Source organism: Ciconia boyciana, chromosome 13 (assembly GCF_034638445.1).
Source record: "Ciconia boyciana chromosome 13, ASM3463844v1, whole genome shotgun sequence".
Lineage (NCBI taxonomy): Eukaryota > Metazoa > Chordata > Aves > Ciconiiformes > Ciconiidae > Ciconia > Ciconia boyciana.
This window is the reverse complement of record NC_132946.1, coordinates 3,326,098-3,344,031: the sequence shown is the minus strand read 5'-3', so window position 1 is coordinate 3,344,031 and position 17,934 is coordinate 3,326,098. Positions and strand designations below refer to the sequence as shown.

At 52.0% G+C, this 17,934-nt stretch overlaps 2 protein-coding genes across 7 annotated transcripts; one reads left to right on the top strand and one right to left on the bottom strand.

Annotated features, from left to right (window-relative positions):
• The first annotated feature begins 52 nt into the window (after positions 1-52).
• MIEF2 (mitochondrial elongation factor 2) lies at positions 53-4,728 on the top strand. 3 transcript variants are annotated; one of them, XM_072878405.1, is made up of 4 exons: positions 53-99; positions 568-721; positions 1,242-1,419; positions 2,274-4,728. In XM_072878405.1, exons 2-4 carry the CDS (start codon positions 575-577, stop codon positions 3,326-3,328), a joined length of 1,380 nt encoding a protein of 459 aa, XP_072734506.1. In that variant the 5' UTR covers positions 53-99; positions 568-574; the 3' UTR covers positions 3,329-4,728. The 3 variants fall into 3 exon arrangements, with proteins under 3 accessions (XP_072734506.1, XP_072734508.1, XP_072734507.1); XM_072878407.1 differs by lacking the exon at positions 53-99 and adding an exon at positions 115-247; XM_072878406.1 differs by lacking the exon at positions 53-99 and adding an exon at positions 115-259.
• A 961-nt stretch (positions 4,729-5,689) lies between these two features.
• TOP3A (DNA topoisomerase III alpha) lies at positions 5,690-17,650 on the bottom strand. Of its 4 annotated transcripts, XM_072878685.1 has the most exons (20): positions 17,592-17,650; positions 16,945-17,198; positions 15,701-15,760; positions 15,210-15,283; positions 14,530-14,605; positions 13,882-13,990; positions 13,429-13,572; positions 12,708-12,878; positions 12,380-12,480; positions 12,168-12,242; positions 11,973-12,055; positions 11,646-11,853; positions 11,286-11,471; positions 10,722-10,851; positions 10,193-10,306; positions 9,947-10,112; positions 9,370-9,513; positions 8,956-9,078; positions 7,938-8,668; positions 5,690-6,913 (listed from the first exon to the last, which is right to left on the bottom strand). In XM_072878685.1, the coding sequence occupies exons 2-20, from the start codon at positions 17,128-17,130 to the stop codon at positions 6,735-6,737; spliced, it is 3,060 nt and encodes a 1,019-aa protein (XP_072734786.1). In that variant the 5' UTR covers positions 17,131-17,198; positions 17,592-17,650; the 3' UTR covers positions 5,690-6,734. The 4 variants fall into 4 exon arrangements, 2 of the variants coding, with proteins under 2 accessions (XP_072734786.1, XP_072734787.1); XM_072878686.1 differs by lacking the exon at positions 17,592-17,650 and having other exon boundaries at positions 16,945-17,397; XR_012045060.1 differs by lacking the exons at positions 5,690-6,913; positions 7,938-8,668; positions 8,956-9,078; positions 10,722-10,851 and having other exon boundaries at positions 9,373-9,513.
• Between the last annotated feature and the right edge of the window lie 284 nt (positions 17,651-17,934).

Below are 17,934 nucleotides of genomic sequence, written 5' to 3'. Positions count from 1 at the left end.
GGGTTCTGCTTCCGAGCCCGGGTGGGCGGGGCCGCGCTGCGCCGCGCCCCTATTGGCTGGGGCCGCGCCGGGGGCTGCGGGGCGCGCCGGCACGCGCGGGTGAGTGCGGGCGGGGGCGCGGCGCGTCCGGTGCGAGTCCGGTCCTGCCCTTGAGCGGGTCGGGGCTCGGAGGCGGCTCCGGGCGGTGCCCGCGGCCCGGCCGCCTCCCCTGGGCAGCGCGGGGGTCTCCGTCCCGGCCCCCCCGGAGGCACGGGCCGCGGTATCCTCCTCCCCCCCCCCTTCCTCCGCGCTGCCGGTTCCCCCCGAGGCGGTTGCGCCAGGGCCGGGCGAGGAGCGGGTGACCCTTCTCCGGGGTGACCCTTGCTCCTCCGCCGCACCCAGGAGTCCCGGCGGCGGCGGCGGCGGAAGCCTTTGCCCCGGAGGTGGAGGGGAGCGGCGGAGAGGGCTCGGCGAGGCCGGCAGAAACCCCTGTTCCCCAAAAACTCCCATCCTGCCGGCCCGGCGTCCCCCGGGGAGGCAGGTCCCCCACCCAGGGTGACACCCCGCTGCTCCTCTCCCCCTCCGCAGGGCGACCATGGCCGAGTTCACACGCCAGCGGGGCAAGCGGCAGGAGGACAGTGGGCTGGGCAGCGTCCTCGACCTCCTGTTGGCCAACGCCAGGCTGGTGCTGGGCGTCAGCGGTGCGGCCGTGCTCGCCATCGCCACGCTGGCCGTCAAGCGGGTAAGGCCGGCGCGGCCGCTGTCGGGGCTCGGAGGATGGGAGCGGCCGGCCGACCCGTGGAGGAGAGCCGCTTTGCTCCCCGGCTGTGGCGAGGGAACCTCGCTGGCTGCTCCCGAGCTGTGGAGCTGGTCCCTCGAGTCTGGCAGAAATGCCGCCGGTGCTGGCGGCAGCGCCGTGGGCATGGAGCTTCCCGCTCCTTCCTTCTGGGGGCACGTGCAGCCCCGCACCCCGTTTGCCCAGAACAGCACGCATTCGGGATACAGCATCCCATCCAGAAATTCACCTTGGGCTTAATTCACATTGGGACACCCGACTGTTTTCCACTTAAAATCTGCAGGAAGAAAGCGTGCACCTTTGTGGCCCCCTGAACTGCATATTTTTGCTAGTAGAAGCGCTGCGTGGGGCTGCATCTCCCTGTGTGTGTACCAGAGGGGCTGTTGTCCCCCTTAGTTCAGGATGTGACCACAGCGAAATGGTACCGAGATAATAACTTGTCCACGCTGGTTTTCCTTCCCTCCAGCTGATAGACCGAGCCACCAGCCCTCGTGATGAAGGCGATCCCAAAGCTGAGCAGAAGACCCTGGAGGAGAGCTGGCAGGACTTGGCCTTGATCAAGGCGACACCAAAGCCGCCCAAGAAGCAGAGAAGGGAAGACCTCAGCGAGCCTCTGCTCTCTCCGGCTCGGCCGCCGGCCCCAGGTGAGGCTCACAGTGTACGTGCCGGCTCCTGCCGTGGCCGGGAAGATCACCTTGGTGTGCTCCGGGCCGGCTGCACCGTTTTTCCCGGCAGTCTGGGAGCTCCGCGTTATTTTTAGCTCGGTGACCGGAAAGCCGACCCAATTGAGCCTGCCCTCCTGGGAGGCTCCCGAGCCACGGCCCCTTTTTAGGCAATGCCTGCTGTAACAGCACCTTCGATACAGGCCTGGATGCCTTGGCCACCGCGGCATGGTGGAGGCTGTCGGGGCTTTGTTTCCTCTGCAGAGGTGTCTGCTGTGCTCGTTTTCTGGGTCAGCTCTGTCTAGAGGAAGGTGCGCTCGGGAGCTGCCGCAGACAAAGGCTGCCTTGTCCAGCTGCCTACAAAGACAGCGTTTTTCGAAGCGGGAAAGCAGCCCAGCTCGGTGCAGGGCAGGTTCTGAGATACCGGACCCGGAGCAGGACTGTTTGCAGGACTCGAGTGATCGGGCAGGCTGGATCTGCCCGAGCAGTCTCAGTGGGGCTGAGACTTGTAGGGACCCTGGCAGTGAGTCCCTTGCCCGGCTGCCAGTGCTTAGCCTGCTTTACCCATCTCTAGCTGGGGGGTAAGGCCAGGCGCTGTTGGGTTTTGAGGTTAGTTTGAGCTCTGCCTTGGCTGAGAAGCACTGTGAACGTCACAGGAGTTGGTGGTGGCCCTCTTGGCAAGGTCAGCCTCGCGTCCAGAGAGGTGGGCTGAGAGCTGGGCACCCAGCTCGCGCCTCCCCCTCGGCTGCGGCAGGAGAAGCTGCCGCTGTAGATTGCGGATGATCTGCTCAGAGCTGTGACTTCTCCCTTCCCTCTGCCCCATCCCCTTCTCACAGAGCCCAGGGTCTGCTCTGCCCCTCCGGAGACTCCTCGGGTTGAATCCAGCCCTCCGCGCTGCCTCACACTGCAGGAGAAGCTCCTCTCGCACTACAGCAGCCAGCTGGCCGTGCCTGAGGCGCAAGCGTCCCTCGCCCCGCAGCTGGCCAGGAGCATCTGCGCCCAACTGCAGAACTTCCTGCGGAGCAAGTGCCCGGAACTGCCCTTCGGCAGCCTCTTCCTCAGCGGTCCCCTGCTTGACGGCCTCGGGGCTCTGGCAGCTGACCATGTCCACCTCATGCTGCCGGTGGTCCTTGATGCCACGCTCTGGAGCCTCATCCCGGGAGAGGACACCGTGGTGAGGAACCCCCGGTACTGGATGATCAAGAGGACTGATCTGGAGTATTTCCCTCGTGGGTGCAGCTCCTGGGACAGGTTCATCGTGGGCCGGTACCTCTCTTCCAATGCGCTCAATGAGACCCTCCACAAGATGCTGGTGGCCTCCATCAACTGGCCTGCCATAGGCAGCCTGCTGGGGAGCGTCATCCACCCGGTCGTGGCCTCCCAGGAGCTGAAGCTGGAAGTCAAACACAGTCAGGTCGAGCTGAGCATCACCCTCTTCCCGGTGGTGGAAATGGAGCACAAGGTTCTTCTGGCTGCTCCTCCTGAAGGACTGGTGGAAAACCTCTGGCTTGAGAGCTTTTACAGGGCAGAGGTCTCGAAGGTGAAGGAGCTGGATGCTGGCGACTCCGGGGCTCGGCAGCACTGCCTCCGCATCCTGAACGGCGTCTGCAAGAGCCATCCTGCCCTGCACAAACTGAGCGGCAGCCCCTTGACCCACGTTGTCCTTCACCTCAGTGCCACCAGTTCGGACTGGGCAGAAGAAAGCCTTGCTGACAGGTTCCAGCAGGTGCTTGAGGAGCTGGTAGGCTACCTGGAGAAAGGGGTCCTGCCTTCCTATTTCAACCACAAAATCAACCTCTTCTGCGAGCTGTTGGAAGAGGAAATCGATGAGATGGGCTTCATGCTCTACAGAGCCATATCTGAGCCGGAGCTCCTGCTGAAGGAGAAATGACCGGTGCATCAGGAGCTCCCAAATGTAGGGTGTTCCTCACCCATCTGCTGCTCCTCGCTGTGAGGGTTGCGATGCTTCTAGTTGACTAGTCAGTAAGAGGCAAAGTTCTTGCACTTTATGAGAAAAAAAAAAAATTTCCTATCTGAATAAAACGTGCCTGAGAAGAGGTGGGTGTTGGGGTGAGGAGCCTTTGTCTGGGAGGCTCTGCCGAACCTGGGGTGAGTGCAGCCCACACCTCCAGTACCTACAGGTGAGTCCCATCTGCTGGGCACTGGGAGCCGATGTGAAGCATGTTTGGTCTCTGGTTCCCAGTGTCCTCTGCCTGTCCCAGCCTGCTGTCACAGCTCTTGGGCTTCCCTTGTGCTCCGAGACCAGCTGGAGCTGGAGGGGAGCAGTTCCTTGCTGCTGCTGTGTCCTGCAGACCCCACGGGGTGCAGTGGACACTTGGACACTTGGTCTTACTGTGCCATGCCCTCAGCCAGCTTTTGGGACAGGGTAGGAGCCTCATCCGTCTGCAGGATGTTGCCCAAATGACGACCTGCGTGGTTGTCTGGGCACTTCAAGGTACAGCCATAGCAAACAGGGCTGTGGGTTTATTCTTTGGAAACCCTTTCAGCTGCCAAAAGGGGCGAGCTCAGCCTTACCTCTTCATTCTCCAGTATTGGCTCTGCCCGGAGGAAGTATCAGCGCCGGGGCTGCGTGGCCCTTGTCCCCCGCGGTGTTTTGCTGGAAGGTGTCCTGAAAAAGGCAGTGGCAGGAAGAGAGCTGCTGACTCCTGGGAGGCTCCTGCTATCGGTCCCTCGGTGGAGGCTGCAGCAGGGCTGTGCGTCCCCTCCCTGATGGGTGGGTCGCTGCCAGCATCCATCTGCGGGTACTCGCTGCTCTGCAGCGAACCACGGCGTCCCCTTCCAGTCTGTCCAGTGACCTTTTCACATGTGTTGCTGCTGTCTTGAGGTCCTGTTCCCCCCCTGAGCCCCATGGTACAGGGCAGGAAAGTAGGACAGTAATGATGCTCTGAGCAGAGTGCTTGCAAGAACTGAAGTGGTTTATGCTTTTTATTAAGAAGGTATGTTTTGTTTGGGTGTGTGTTTTTTTTTTTTCCTTTGAGTGGCTGCTAGTAGGCTTTGGTTCTGGCTGTAGTCCCAGGGCAAAGGAATATATTCTTATATTTAATGGAAAGAGCTGTTTTTGCACACTGGTGGAGATGGAGAAATCCTGTGGACTTCAATGTGAGCAGCTGTTGTGGTTTAGTTTTCTTTACAGCTCTCATCTTCTTTATGGGAGGGGAAAAAAAAAAAACCCCTGTGCTTTTCCTCCCAGTCTGAAGATTACTTAAGTTTGTTCCTCTAAACCACTTCCCAGGTGTCAGTGATGAGAATAAACCTTCCCTGTGTATACTGGTTCTCTTGTGTCAGCTCTGTTTTGTCTCCTTTCCTGTGATAAGGGCTGAAGCGACCCTGCAGCTGTGGTGGCATGCCCAAGGATCACCCAGTGCTGCCCAGGGCATCCCCCCCTGCGCGGAGAGCTTGGTGGTGGTCAGAGCCCATCCTGCAAGGCCTTTCTCCTCCTCTTCCAAACCCCTACGCCTGCAGAGTGCCTGGCCGCGGTACGTGAGCCGTCTGGACGCTGAGCTTGTGCTGTTTCCCCAGTGGCTCTTAACTGCTCAGCTGCCTGAACACTGACCAGGGTTAGACCAGTAAAGCTGGTAACGGCTGATGCCATCAGCAACGCTTAACCTACTGCCTGCGTGCTACACAAATGCTTTCCGCTGCTGTTGCCATTCAGAGGCTGCTGCTAGGGCTTCTGCTGTGCTTTTGCCAGCTCAGTGATTGCATTACAAAGCCTCGTAATCCTGTTATTTTAGCTGGCAGGTCTGTATTTTTAGGCCACAGCTGTTAATCGTGGGAGTGGGGGGTACAGGGAAATGCAACCTGAGTTCTCCTGACCTTACTCCATAGATTTAGGCCCGACAGCGACGGACTGCTGCAGAGTTAAAGGCTCTCTTCTCTCTCATGCAGACCTTAAAGCAACCCTGTGCTGCTGTGGTCTCCTCTGCTTCAAGCTATGCTCTATAGGAAGCGCTTCAGCCTCCTGCCCACCCTGGCTGCTCTGTCTGCTGCATGTCACCTCAGTACTGACCCTGGGGAACTGCTCCGTGTCCAGGAGCACGGTACGGAGCAGCGTCAGAGGCCCAGGGGGAAAAACTGAACACTGTCCTGTGGCAGAAGAGGACACAGGAATCTTCTGGATCTACTTTATTTGATGTACAGAGGAAGTCCCAACAGAGAGGGAAGAGGTAGCCTGGCTTCCCAGGGAGTTCAGTCTTAACTAAGTGCAGGAAAACAGACCCTCCCTTCAGTTCAGCCAGCTGTCTGTCTGTCCCTGGGCAGCAACACTACAGCAGATGCAGCTGATGAGATGATAAAACCACTTTCCCTACCCCTCTGCAGCTCACTTCTAAATAACTGTGGGGAGTTTCTGCCAAGAAAGCTTTTGTATTGTTCTGATGAGCAAGTGGAAAGAGCAAGATTTGGGTGGATGCTTTTACAGTAATAGCTTAACTATTTTAAGTCGGAAGAAATAATAAGGCAAAGTTAAGATGTCACTGTATCAAATTTAAAAATTAAATAATCTTTTAATAAGAAACTTATTAGTTTGACAAAAATAACTTCCGTTAGCTAGCAGCATCACAGAGGCATGTCTCAAGGTTTGAGGAAGAACTCAGTTTCAAATTCAGGAACTGTCTAAAATGAAGGCTTTTCCTCAGCACTGCAGCTGAGCTTCCCTTTCAGGGCAAGCACCAGATCCAGCTTCTCTGCACCTGGCCCTCCTTCATTGGCAGGGACAACCAAGGTAAGGGGTATGGCTCTGTGACAAAAAAGAAAAGGGAATGTTGCTCAGGTAACGGCAGCTTAGAAGGGAACCTAAAATAAAATTCCACACTGTGGAAAGCCAGGAAAGAAGAGGTAAGCAGCCCTGGTGTCTGTCCTAGTGGCTACGATCCAGCTCTTCCTCGTGTAGAAACGCTGCATACAGCCACCACCACAGCAGGAGCTGTAGGTGGACTAGATCCAGTACTGTTTTCTCTGCAGATTCAGTTTCTAAATGCTTCCTTGAAATGTTTAGACTATCCCAATCTGCCCAGCAGAAGAGCAGCTGAAAACAAAGGCTGACACCAGTAGCGGAGCCACCTTTCAAAGCTGGGTGAACCCTTGCTGCCCAGGCATGTAGCGCATGCGTGAGGATGGTATCTCTTGGCAGGAGCAGCCTGCAACCAGCCCTTCCAGAAAGCACTCAACAGACTCGTTTCTAGACTCCAGCTCCTTTCAGCAGCAGTTGCTCCTGTGCTCCCATAGCAGCTTGCAACCCTGGACCTTTCAGGCTCTCAAGAGATGTCCATCCAGGCTCAGTGGTTTTGAGGGCAGGTTTTCCTAGTGTGGCCAGGCTGTTGGCAAATGCTACAGGTCCGTGGTTTCTTGGCAGTGGCTCCTGAGGAGAGACTGCTTGGCCTCTTGGCTTTACTTCCCAACCCTCTTGAGCATCCACTGCTCCCAACGTGGTTCAAAGAGACATCTCCAGAAGGCCCTAGAGAGAAACAACTTGCATTTAAGTACCTTTGAAAATATACGTAGGTGAGAAACAGAAAAGTTCAAAATGGCAGATCAAGGATTTTACTATCCCAGACACTCAGATTATCGCTGAAACTGCACTTGCTTCAGATTTGTCTAAACAGTTAAATGTTACCCATTTGTCTTGCAGCATTAGAGAAATGTGGGAACAGAACAGGGGAAACTGATCTGCCTGGTTGCATGCTCTGGTCTACAGCTGAAGCAGAAACAACAAAACATGCCAGAGGAAAACCTGGTTTTTAAGTAGTTTTGAAAACTTGATTCTACCCCTTTAGGCCCAAATGCCTAAGGAGGAGGTGGCCAGTGTTGAAAATCTCTCTCAGACCACATCTCCACCTCTGTACTTTGCTTACTGTCCCTTTGTATCAGTACTCTTTCTTTTGCATCCTTATTTTGTGATTTTTTTTTTTAATGGGTACTTGTTTTCAGCATCTTTCCACAGCTGCCACACTCAGTTCCTCAGCTCTGATCAAAGCTTCAGACAGACTTGGCCTTTCACTGCACTCCTAAACTACAGCAGAGGGAGTAGCACAGTTTCCCTGGCATGACAGAATGGGGTTTAAGATCTCCAAAAGTGGTGTCACTGCTTCAACTCTGTACCGAGTCAGTAACAGCTCTCACAAAGCTGAGCACTGTAATTTGGGAGGACAAAGTCCCCACCAGACTGTTGGAAAGAGTGCTGGGCTTTATCCGACGAGTCACAGGCAGACAGATGCTCAAGCACACACAGATGTGTGCTACGAAGATATATCTTGCTAGCACTTGGAAAGGTAAGCCAGACTCAGTTGTTACAAGCAACATTTGAAGTGCTATAATGCTGCTGACAGATGTTCTAAAGACAAACCTGAAGTCTGTTAAATGTATGAGTTGCTACAAGAGCTGTCACGCTGTGGTAGCATTACAGGTGTGTGAGAAGTGTGTTCAGTTTAGCTTCAAGAACAGCCTCCAACCTTCACATCTCACTCCAAGCCCAGCCTTACCTGGTGCCACGTTTTCATCTACCCACTGGAAGAAGCCACACTGCTGCTCTCGGGGTTTAGAGCAGGTGTGGAACTGCCGCCCTTTGTTGGGCCCGTCCTTTTGGACGGTGCGCGTGACGGCTGGCTGGTTGCACTTGCAGACTGTGCCGCCTCCTGAATCGGAGATGTTGCTTCCAAAAAACTCTGGGCCTCTCCCTCTTCCTGGGCGCTGAAGTCCTGCTGGGCCCCTTCCTGCAAAGGGCTGGGGCAGCGCAGAGCCCCGCAGAGCCGTATTGCTTCTGTCCTCTGACTGCTGATCGGCCCAGAGAAAAAAGTTGCAGGTACTGGCACTGCATTTGTAAAACTGCCTGCCTTGATTGGGCCCTTCTTTGCGCACGGTTAACAGCAGGGCTTCGTTCCCGCAGTTGCACACCACTGCGTTGTTCCCGTCATCTGGAGCAGCCGAAGGAGCAGGCCTGGGTGTCCTCGTTGAGCTCAAGGAGGGTAGATGTCCTGGTGCCAGGTTTGTGGTCCCCCTCACGTGCCTGTTTTCACCACTAGCTCTGTTACAGGAGTTGTTGACCTGCAAGTGATTAGCTTGCTGGCTGGCTGACGATGCGGGTTGGGACGACCTGTGTAAATACTTCAGGTCCAAGAGCTCGTTTAGCATCTCATCACAGCCTCCGACGCAGCCAACAAACTCCAGGGGCACTATGGGTGGAACACTTCCTCTCTTGAATTTAAACTTCAGTCTAAAAGAAAAGGAAGAATGAAAGTTTCCCAGTTCATATAACTCCTCATCAACAGATCTCGATTTGGACTTGATTTTTTTTTTTTTTTGTAAATTCTGCTATGCTTACACTGGTTTCCCCAAACCCTCTTCTTTCTATCCCCAAGCCATGTGAGTGCTGCTCCAGCTTTCCAAGACTGGAATGGAAAATGGTTGCCCAGCCTAGCCCATGGAAGTCTCTGGCCCTGATGGCTAACACGTAATGTCTGAGGGGCTGCATTTTCCCAAGGGATAACTGGTATGACCTACCTGTGAACTGGATGCGGCTTACACACAGCACAGACGCTCTCGTCCCTGGCCACATCCAGCACGAAATCAGGAAACCAGACTGCGGTTTTACAAGCTGGATAGCCCATGCAGCTGAGATAGAACCTGTCGTGGGACAAAGGCACCAGATGAGGAAGAGACAAAGTCAAGACAGTCAGTGATCTGTTCTCCTGTCTTCTCAGCCGTCAGAAATTGAGAAAACAACAAACTTTAAAGGCAAATACGTACTTGAAAGAGAGGTTCAGCTGAGTCCACACAGCTTTACGTAGCTGGTGGAGTTAGCTAGCTGCAGCCCAAGTTTTCACGCTTGCTGCAGAGGTGAGGACAACAAACAATGCCTAGAAAAACACAAACCAACACAGAAGGCTACTTTCTACAACAGGGAAGATCACCAACCCGCCGTTCTTCCTGGTCTTCAGGACCATGTCGTTGTTGCACTGAGGACACTTCCGAACTGAAACAGGCATTGCTGGGTAGACCTCCTCTTGCTCTGCAATTTCTGTGGCTTCTCCAAAATACTGAGCCAGGGCCTGGTCCAACCTATAGGAAACAAGCAGAGCATCCCGTGTGTCTCCTCCGCAAAGAGCAATCGGGCACTGCAGTAAATCAGTGCCTGCTGCCCTCCACACAGCCCCTCTGAGCTTCTCCATGAGTATGTTGATTCAGCACCACGCCTCTGGAACAGGCTAGGTGTGGGTACAACATGAAAGAGGTCAGTGCATATTGCCATGTCCTTCAGCCAGCTCTGAATTTCATCTTGAGGGTTTAAACCAAGATGAGCAGTTAGTTGGCACCAACTCACGACAGCGTGCCAGGCTGCGAGTCATCCCTTCCCATGCAAATGCCTACGCGCACTGGGCAGAGCTCCAGGGAAACAGTGTGACAGGATCCTGCTCCAGGCTGAGCCCCACATGGGAAGGCAGCACCTCCCAGAACAGCAAAGCAAACAGAAGAGGGCAAAGACAGGACTCACTTGTTGGCTCTGGCCACAGCTTCGATGAAGACTTGCTTGTACTTTTGGACCTGCTGCTGCAACACTGCAGATTTGTCTTTCTTCCCCTCACAGATCAGTTTCAGATCAGCCTCCAGCTCAGCTCGAAGGTCAGGCTTGGACATCTCGTAGCCCATGGAATCATAGCCTGAGGAAGATACCGCATGGTAAGCGAAAGGAAGGAGCAAGTAAGGAACCCACCATCTTCCTAACGGGCACTGCCCTTACCTTCAACCAGCCCCATGCCCAGGTGGCCTGGGAGGAACCGCTGATCTGCTGTAAGGCCCACGTACATCCGCGTCTTAATCGTCTCGATGTGCTCGGCGTGAGTGGCGTCAGTCCCTGAAAGCAGACAGGTTGTTAGTCAAATTAGGTGCCAAGAAGTGATTTCCCCTGTGCCTAGTGCAGAGTGCAAGGTGCTAAAGGGACAAGGAGACAACTTATGGTCAGGAGCAGCACAGCCCTCATGTCTGACTGGCACTGAGGCCAACAAGGTGCTAGCAGGCACACCCTGGACCCTAAATTGCACATCTCCCTCGGTATTGGAGGCACTCTGCAGACTCTTTAGGATCTTTGGACTTTGCCCGCAGGTCTCTGCTATCCCTTTGTTCTGTAAATCTAAGTGATTTCTTATCTGAAGTGACATTTAGAGAATTCCCTATTCTGAGGGTGGGACAGAACTGGTGTTAGAGAAGTTGAGAAGAAGCTTATGAACAAAGCTCTCCCGAGAGCAAGAGGCCACGCTGCCAATACTGACCAATGCCATGTTTCTCCATAAGAGCAATGAGATCCGCTTCTGTGAGGAGCAATGGAGGGCTGGTTTCCCCATCCACCATCTCCACTGTAGTGGGCTGAAAGCGAGACCCTTTCTGATACAGTGGGATAACCTAAAGGGAAGGAGAATCTCTTTGAAACTGCCTTCTGGTCCATTCACTGAAGACAAAATGTCACACTAACAGCAGGCCAGTGCAGTAATAGAGCAGCGCCCTGTTCTGGAAGAGATCCAGTCTCAGGGTCCTCAGGATTAGCCAGTAATGAGCTGCCAGAGAGACCACGGAATAGCAATTGCAGCTCCTCTTGGTGAGTAAAGCCAACCCCACAGCCCTGTATGGTCTCTACTGTGGCGTCAGAAGGGGAAGAATCTATCCAAAGCACAATAAAGCTGCACAGGTTTTCAGCAGAGATGGCTCTGAGTGAAACAGCCAGTGGGCCAGAAATTGTCAAAGGACATTCTGTAGAGGGGTCTGAAGTTGGCAGTGAAGTGCTATTTTAAACTCCAGCTACTTTAGCCTCTCCCGTCTATGTTATTCAAGGGTATTACCTTATCACTCCACTTCTCGTAAGGATAGACTTCCAGATAATTTTGGGCCAGGATCATTAGTCCTTGAGCAATGAATCGCTCATTAGCAATGTCAATCTCCACAATTGTTTCCTGTCCCTTGGCATCTTGAGAGCAGCAAGCCAAAAAGTGGCGCACGATGAATTCATATAGTCTCTGCTCATTGCCCTAATATCAAACAGTAAAAAAGGGTCAGTGTCCTCCTGTGTTAATGGGATGTCAAGAAATATTAGTGAGATCTCAGGTGAGGACACTGTGCTAATGACCATATTATTAAGATTTCTATCTTTACTTATCAAGCAATACAAACCATCCAGTTACCTCTGCCTTTGTTAAACTCACCTGCAGGTTAGCAGTGTATTTTGTGGGGTGAATGGGAGGGTGAGCCTGATCTGATTTGGTTCCACTCCGAGGGGTTGGCCCACCCTGATCCAAAATCCTCTGTGCAAACGCTCCCCAGTTTGGGTCCTGTGTCTGCTGTTGTACTAAGGCAGAGAGGTTCAGCTCCTTGGGGAAAATGTTGGTCTCAGTTCGGGGGTAGCTAATGAACCTTAGGAAAAAGGACAGAAAAGCACTTTAAAAAGTGCTCCGAGATGCTTCCCATTTTGGACTAAAGGCCATTTATTTTGGAAAGAATTAGGTTTACCAAGCCAAGTCTTGCTTTCTTACCCTTGAGTATAGAGTTTTTCTGCTATTCTCATGGTTTCCTTTGCGTTTATTTTCAGTTTGCGGGAAGCCAACTTCTCAAGTTCCTGCGTTGGGAGGAGCCAGAAAAAAAAAAATTGTACATAATTCAGAGTGGTGAGTAAAATATCTGTGCAAAGCTTCTTTCAGATAAGTCCTTTCAGCATAGATCAAACATACCACAGTGTCCAGGGGCAGGGGCCTCCATTTGCTCTTTGGCTTGCTCCCAACCTCAACAACAGTTGCTACCGGATCCTAAACACAGAGTAAGCAAAATGCAAAATCTCCTTTAAGAGTTTACACAAACTGTTCTAAAGAACATCTTGAGTGAGACAGACGCAGGAAATGTTTGGCTGATACGGGATTATACAACTATTTACAAGCTTTCCTACCTCCATACACATCTGGTAAAGGACCAGGCATGCTGTGTGATTAAAGAGCCGGTTCCTCTTCCAGTTGAAGACCACGCTGCCATCCTCATGATCATGTGTCACTGTGTTGAACAACAGATCTGAGTGATATGGTAGTAATACCGTGGAAATACGGCGGAGGCAGTGGGGCCACGCTATTGGGAAACCTTTCAGTTCTGCTTAGTGGTCATGGCAAAGGAAGAGGAAACCACCTCTGCAGCATTGCTTGTTTGTTGCCCTGACGTTTTCCCTTTCTAAGCACGTCAAGCCCTTTAAGATGGAGCCCAGGACTTGCTTTCCCCAAGCATACCTTTTATTTTATAGAAGGCTTCAGGAACAAAGGCCTGGATGGCTTTAAAGCGTTCAACTACAAACCCCAGCGTTGGGAACTGGCAGCTACCATAGCTGATCAGCTGATCTGCTAAAATATCAGGGAAGATCTTCCGGAGCCTCAGTGTCTGGAATCTGGTGAAGGCAGCACCTGACAAAATAAAACGGACAGCAGAATTGGATGATACAACATTGGAGGATAATCACAACACTTCAGATGGTTCTTTTTAATACTCTGAGTATTAATTTTACTCTAATTTTAATACTAAAAGTTGCAGAAGCCTGTCACTGCTGCACAAGCTATAAACCTAACATTTGCTTCAAAGAGCATGTTTCCAGTAAAACGCAAGATTTGATTTAGTTGCATCTGATCTAGAAATCCAATTTACGACACTATAGAGGGCGTTTCTGTCTTGTGTTGAGGCTACAGTAACAGATCATTTCTAAACACCCCTTGCTGGGCTTTAACAATGTGCATTCAATGTGGTTAGACAAGAAGTCAGGAAGAGCCCGATGGACAGCTACCTCGTTTGTACAGCAGTCTAAGGGAATTTAAGTATTTATAGACAATAAGCTATACCCTGATAACAAAGCTGTCCCCTGCCTACCTACCACGCTCTTGCTCGCTTCCCTTTAGTAGAGGTGTAGGCAGCAGCTCAGGCCTAGCAGGCTGCTTTCACCTCCAGCACGTGTTTACATACCTATCCTGAGGTCCAGCTCCTGCCTGACGTCAACCGCATCACTCGTTTTTTGATCTGGTTGGGTGAGGTTCTCGCAGGCTGTTCTGACAGCATGAAGCGTAATCTCTGAAAAACGGGCTCGGAAAACCTGGAGGTTAGGCTTTACTGTCAGACACATACACAAAAAAAGAAAAAGAAATCAAAGAGTGACTCAAACACCAACGGAAAGGAGCAACTAATGAACAGCTATCTTCGAAAGAGTATGCTGTCAATCTATGCCATAGCTTTCCAATAGCTGAACATATTTCTGGTGTATCAGAGCCACATATTTATCAGAACTACGGTCAACATATTTAACCTGGACACAGTAAGACTGAGAATACGCCTCTGTTACAAGATCTCTGAGCAGCGATGATACCTGTTAAATCAGCACTTTATCGGAACTCAGATTGATGCAGAAGATGCTCTACGCACCAGCTTTGCAAACGTGAATTATCTCAAAGCCAATGTTCTCTCCTTCTCGATCGCAGTCAGTCCAGATCACGAGCGCTTGGCACTGCTGGACTTCTCGTTCAAGGGTTCTCTGAGATGAGAAAACAACACAGAGTGAGATGTACAAGGCCACTTGCTTTGTCATTTAACTTTAGAATGACTCACTAACTGAACACGAAATGCAAAGTGTATCCATAGAGATAGATTGTTGCAATAACATTTTGTAATTGTGTCTCTCATGAGATTAGGCAGCTTTCAAAAGAACTGAGTCATTTATTTACATCTAACTCTGTTAAAAAGCATGGCTTGGATCGGATTGTACCATAGTGTGTTTTCTGAAAATGTCATTTTTTGTAAAATTGGGACGCAATTATCAATTCCACCTTGTTGGAAAAAACATTTCTACTTTTAGCAAAGTAGCTGTTTCTTTACTGCACTAATTGTACATGAGCAGGAAACTTTCAATGTCACAAATGAACAGCATATATAGTCCTAGGAAATGCAGGAGGAATTTGCTAAACTCTAGAACTTGGACGTTAAGGACAAAGGTACAATCCTCCTTCTGAGACAATATTTGTAGAACTAACCTCTGAACGCAGAGTTTCAGGGAAACTCTTAAAAACAACTTACCTTGATAGCCATGTAATTTTCAGGGCAATACTTCTCGATTTCAGCATCAAAAAGAGCTAGAGGGTTGCAGCTATGCCTGGTAAACAGAGGATAAACAGTGTGCATAACAAAAACTAAAACATATGTTGTGAGACACTCACTGGTGCTGTCTTGTGAGGAAGTCCTGTTCGAGTACTGTAATTAATAATGTATTTTATTATGGGCCTCATCTTAGACAACTTAAGAGTTCACATAAAATGCTGCGTTAAGCTGAAAAGCAACAGAACCAGAAAGCAACCAGAGAAAACAGCCCTAAACAAGCAACTTCTCTTATTTCAAGCACAGAGAACAAAGGGAAAGGAAGACAGAGAAAGCACCTCACTTCCCAGAACAACTCCTAGTTGAACTAAGAACACGAAAATGTCAATCAAGTTTTGGAATTGCTTTAATTCCTTGGGTCTGCCTTAATGTATTTTAACCAGTATTATGACTTCAGGGTTTTTTAGCGCTCTGAAGACAGTAATTTGAAACAATATTTTAGCTATTCTACATAAAATTTGGTACTCGTCACCCTGCTCTGCACGCGGTGTCAGAGTCCCTCCCTGCTCCCTAATCTTCGAACTCGCTGCGCCCCGCTCAGCTCAGGGTTGAAAGCAGAAGATGACAGCCCCCCTTCCTGCGAGGGGGTACGAGGTACTAACCATTTGCGAAACGGCAGCTTAAAATCATGAGCCAGTAAGTGTCCCGACACGGATGTCATCACCATAGTAACATTCTGCAAGAGACAGAGCAAGGTAATTAGTGCCCATCGTTTGCTAAAAACTGCCCACAGCCCCCAGATCTCGATGCAGTTCTCAATTTACACAGTGACACCTCCCTCCTGCTGATACATAATAACAAGCTTTTCTCTCTACTGACAGCTAAATCTATGGCCTTATCCTCAATTTTTGTAGGAAGCTCCCAATTCTAGATAGCAACATATTTTTCACCGATATAAAACCAGAAAGTTGAAAGACTTAAAGCAACAAAACAAGTCAGTGGCCGAGCCAAGAAAAGAACATCTGACTTTTCCTCATTTTTGGACAAAATGTCCCCATCACTGATATGTGTTTCGTAACATCTGACAAATGGCTTTTAGTAATTAGTATTTCGTACTTCTCTAATCCAGCAGTAGAATGAAAGAAAACGCTACCTGGCCAAACATCTGGTAGTCGTATTCGTAGATCTTGTTGAACTTGGAAAACCCTTCTCGCTAGAAGGAAAAGAAAAGTTGCTGAGTTTCTGGCTCCTAACAGAAACCAAGCGCATTCCGCCTCGCTTTATACACGCTGTATGGCAAAGCACAGAGAAGCACGGGGCAAGTGAAAACCAGGTACTGTAGCCAAAACAGAAAGGCAAGGTAGGGTGAATGGAAATTGCCTGCATCATTTATGGAGACATTGAAATGGTGCTTTCCAACGTAAGAGTATTTTAAACCATGCCTGAAGGGGATGCCAGGGTTATCTCCTCACAGATAGCGAAAACAAACAGTGAAGAACAGGTTTGTTTAATGGGGCTGGCCAATTATATTCCTGCCAAACAACTGCCCTGCTCCAGATGGCAGAGTGTCAGCTCCGGGTCCCCAAAAGTACTCTCCACCTAACTGAGACTCGTGGAAGTTTCTAGATTGGGTATTTGCTGCTTTTTCTACAGAAGCAGGACGATATCTTCCTTGATTGGGGCTGTCAGCGCTCAGGTTCTCAATAACACCTTTCATTCAAATATAATTCTGGTCTAGAAGCACCTTCTAGTTCCTTAGCTTGGAAATAACAAGTAATTATGCAAACTGTTAAAGGTCACAAGACAAAGCAGCAGAGAGGAGAAGTCTTTGAACTCCTCTCCTCCAAACCACAGACCATCTTTGCTTTATTATGTGAACTTCAGTAAACCCCTGATCCTTGCTGATGCTGCAGAAGCGGCGCTTTTTGACAGGGAAATGCATGCCAACAGATGGCTTCAGTTCCTGAAGCCTTGCGCATACACTGCGAAGCTAGCAACAACACAGGGAGCCCTCACCGCGGAGCTCAGTGCCTGGAGAAGGCAGTCCGGACAGAGGGAGCTAAATTCCAACAGGACTTAAGTCACAGGGAAAAGGGATCCAAGCCTCCCAAATACATTTGGGCAAGTGGCGTTTGTCCTCAAAAGAAAGCCGTTCTTGTACTCTCGCGCGGTCAGAAGCGGCCAGAGACAAAAACAGTGCAAGGTGTTGCTCGTGGTGATGCGAACTGCCCGTGCCGAGCTCTGCAGAGCGGGCTGGGGCTACCACACAAGACACAGAGTACACCCGAGACCAGGACAGTGCTGCACAGCGGCCCTGGTGAGCTGACCCTCTCCAGCCAGCTAAGCCAGACCTGCACGCAAATCAGGAAGCGGTAAGGAGATGTGGTGTATTCCTACCCGTCGCATTCTGCTGTTGGAGAGCAGATCCGCAATCCCTCGGGCAGCATCGTTCTTCTCAGCCACGCACAGAACCTTCCGGATCCTCTGCAATGCCATATCCTCCGCAGCCCGGGAGAAGAGACGCCAGGGCTGCGGCAGCATCCCGACCCCGCAGCGAGCGAAGAGCCTCGCTTGGAAGTTCATTACAAGAGACGGCGGCAGCTCCCGCGGGGCCAAGGCATGCTGCTGTGTCCTTGCCCTGTGGCCGGAGCCTGCCGAGGACGGAGAGCGATCGCTGAATCTCCCCCGCACGGCCCCGGTCAGCCCTTAACCGGCGATCCCGGCAGGGCCCGGGGCATCCTCTGCCCGGCTGCCCCGGCGCCATTCGCGGCGCAGTCCCCTCAGAGCTGCACGCAGCTGGAGGAGGCTTCTCCCCCCCAACAGAAACGGCTGCCCGGCGGGTCCTGCCCGCCCCCCGCCCTCAGGCAGGGCCCCGGCCCCCGCCGCCCTGCCAAGGCCTTCCCTCAGGCCGGGGCTGGCCCCCTCCCACCGCAGCCGGGGCAGGCCCCGGCCCCGGCCCCGGCCCCGGCCGGGCTCTCCCTCACCCAGGACAACCCCCTCCCCTCCCCGAGTCCCCGGTTCCCCCCCGGCCGGGCTCTCCTCACCCCACCGCCCTCACTCCCGCGCTCGCTCTGTCGCAAAGAGCGGCGGGACGCGGCACGCTTTCCCTCACCGTTACGCCCTGCCGTAAAGCACCACCGTGGCGGGAGAGAACTACAGCTCCCAAGATGCCCCGCGGCGCCCCTCAGTCGTATCCCTGCGCCGTCCCGCCTCGGTTTGCTGCTTCCTCCCGTCGCCGGGCTCGTCCCGGGTTAAGGAAGGCCAGGGGACGGCGGAGGATTAAAAAAAAAAAAAAAAAGCAACAACCGCAAAAGGTGAGGGGGAGGTGGCGGCTTCGCTTCCGGGTGCCGGGGTGAGAGGTTGCGGCGTCATGTGACCCCAAGATGG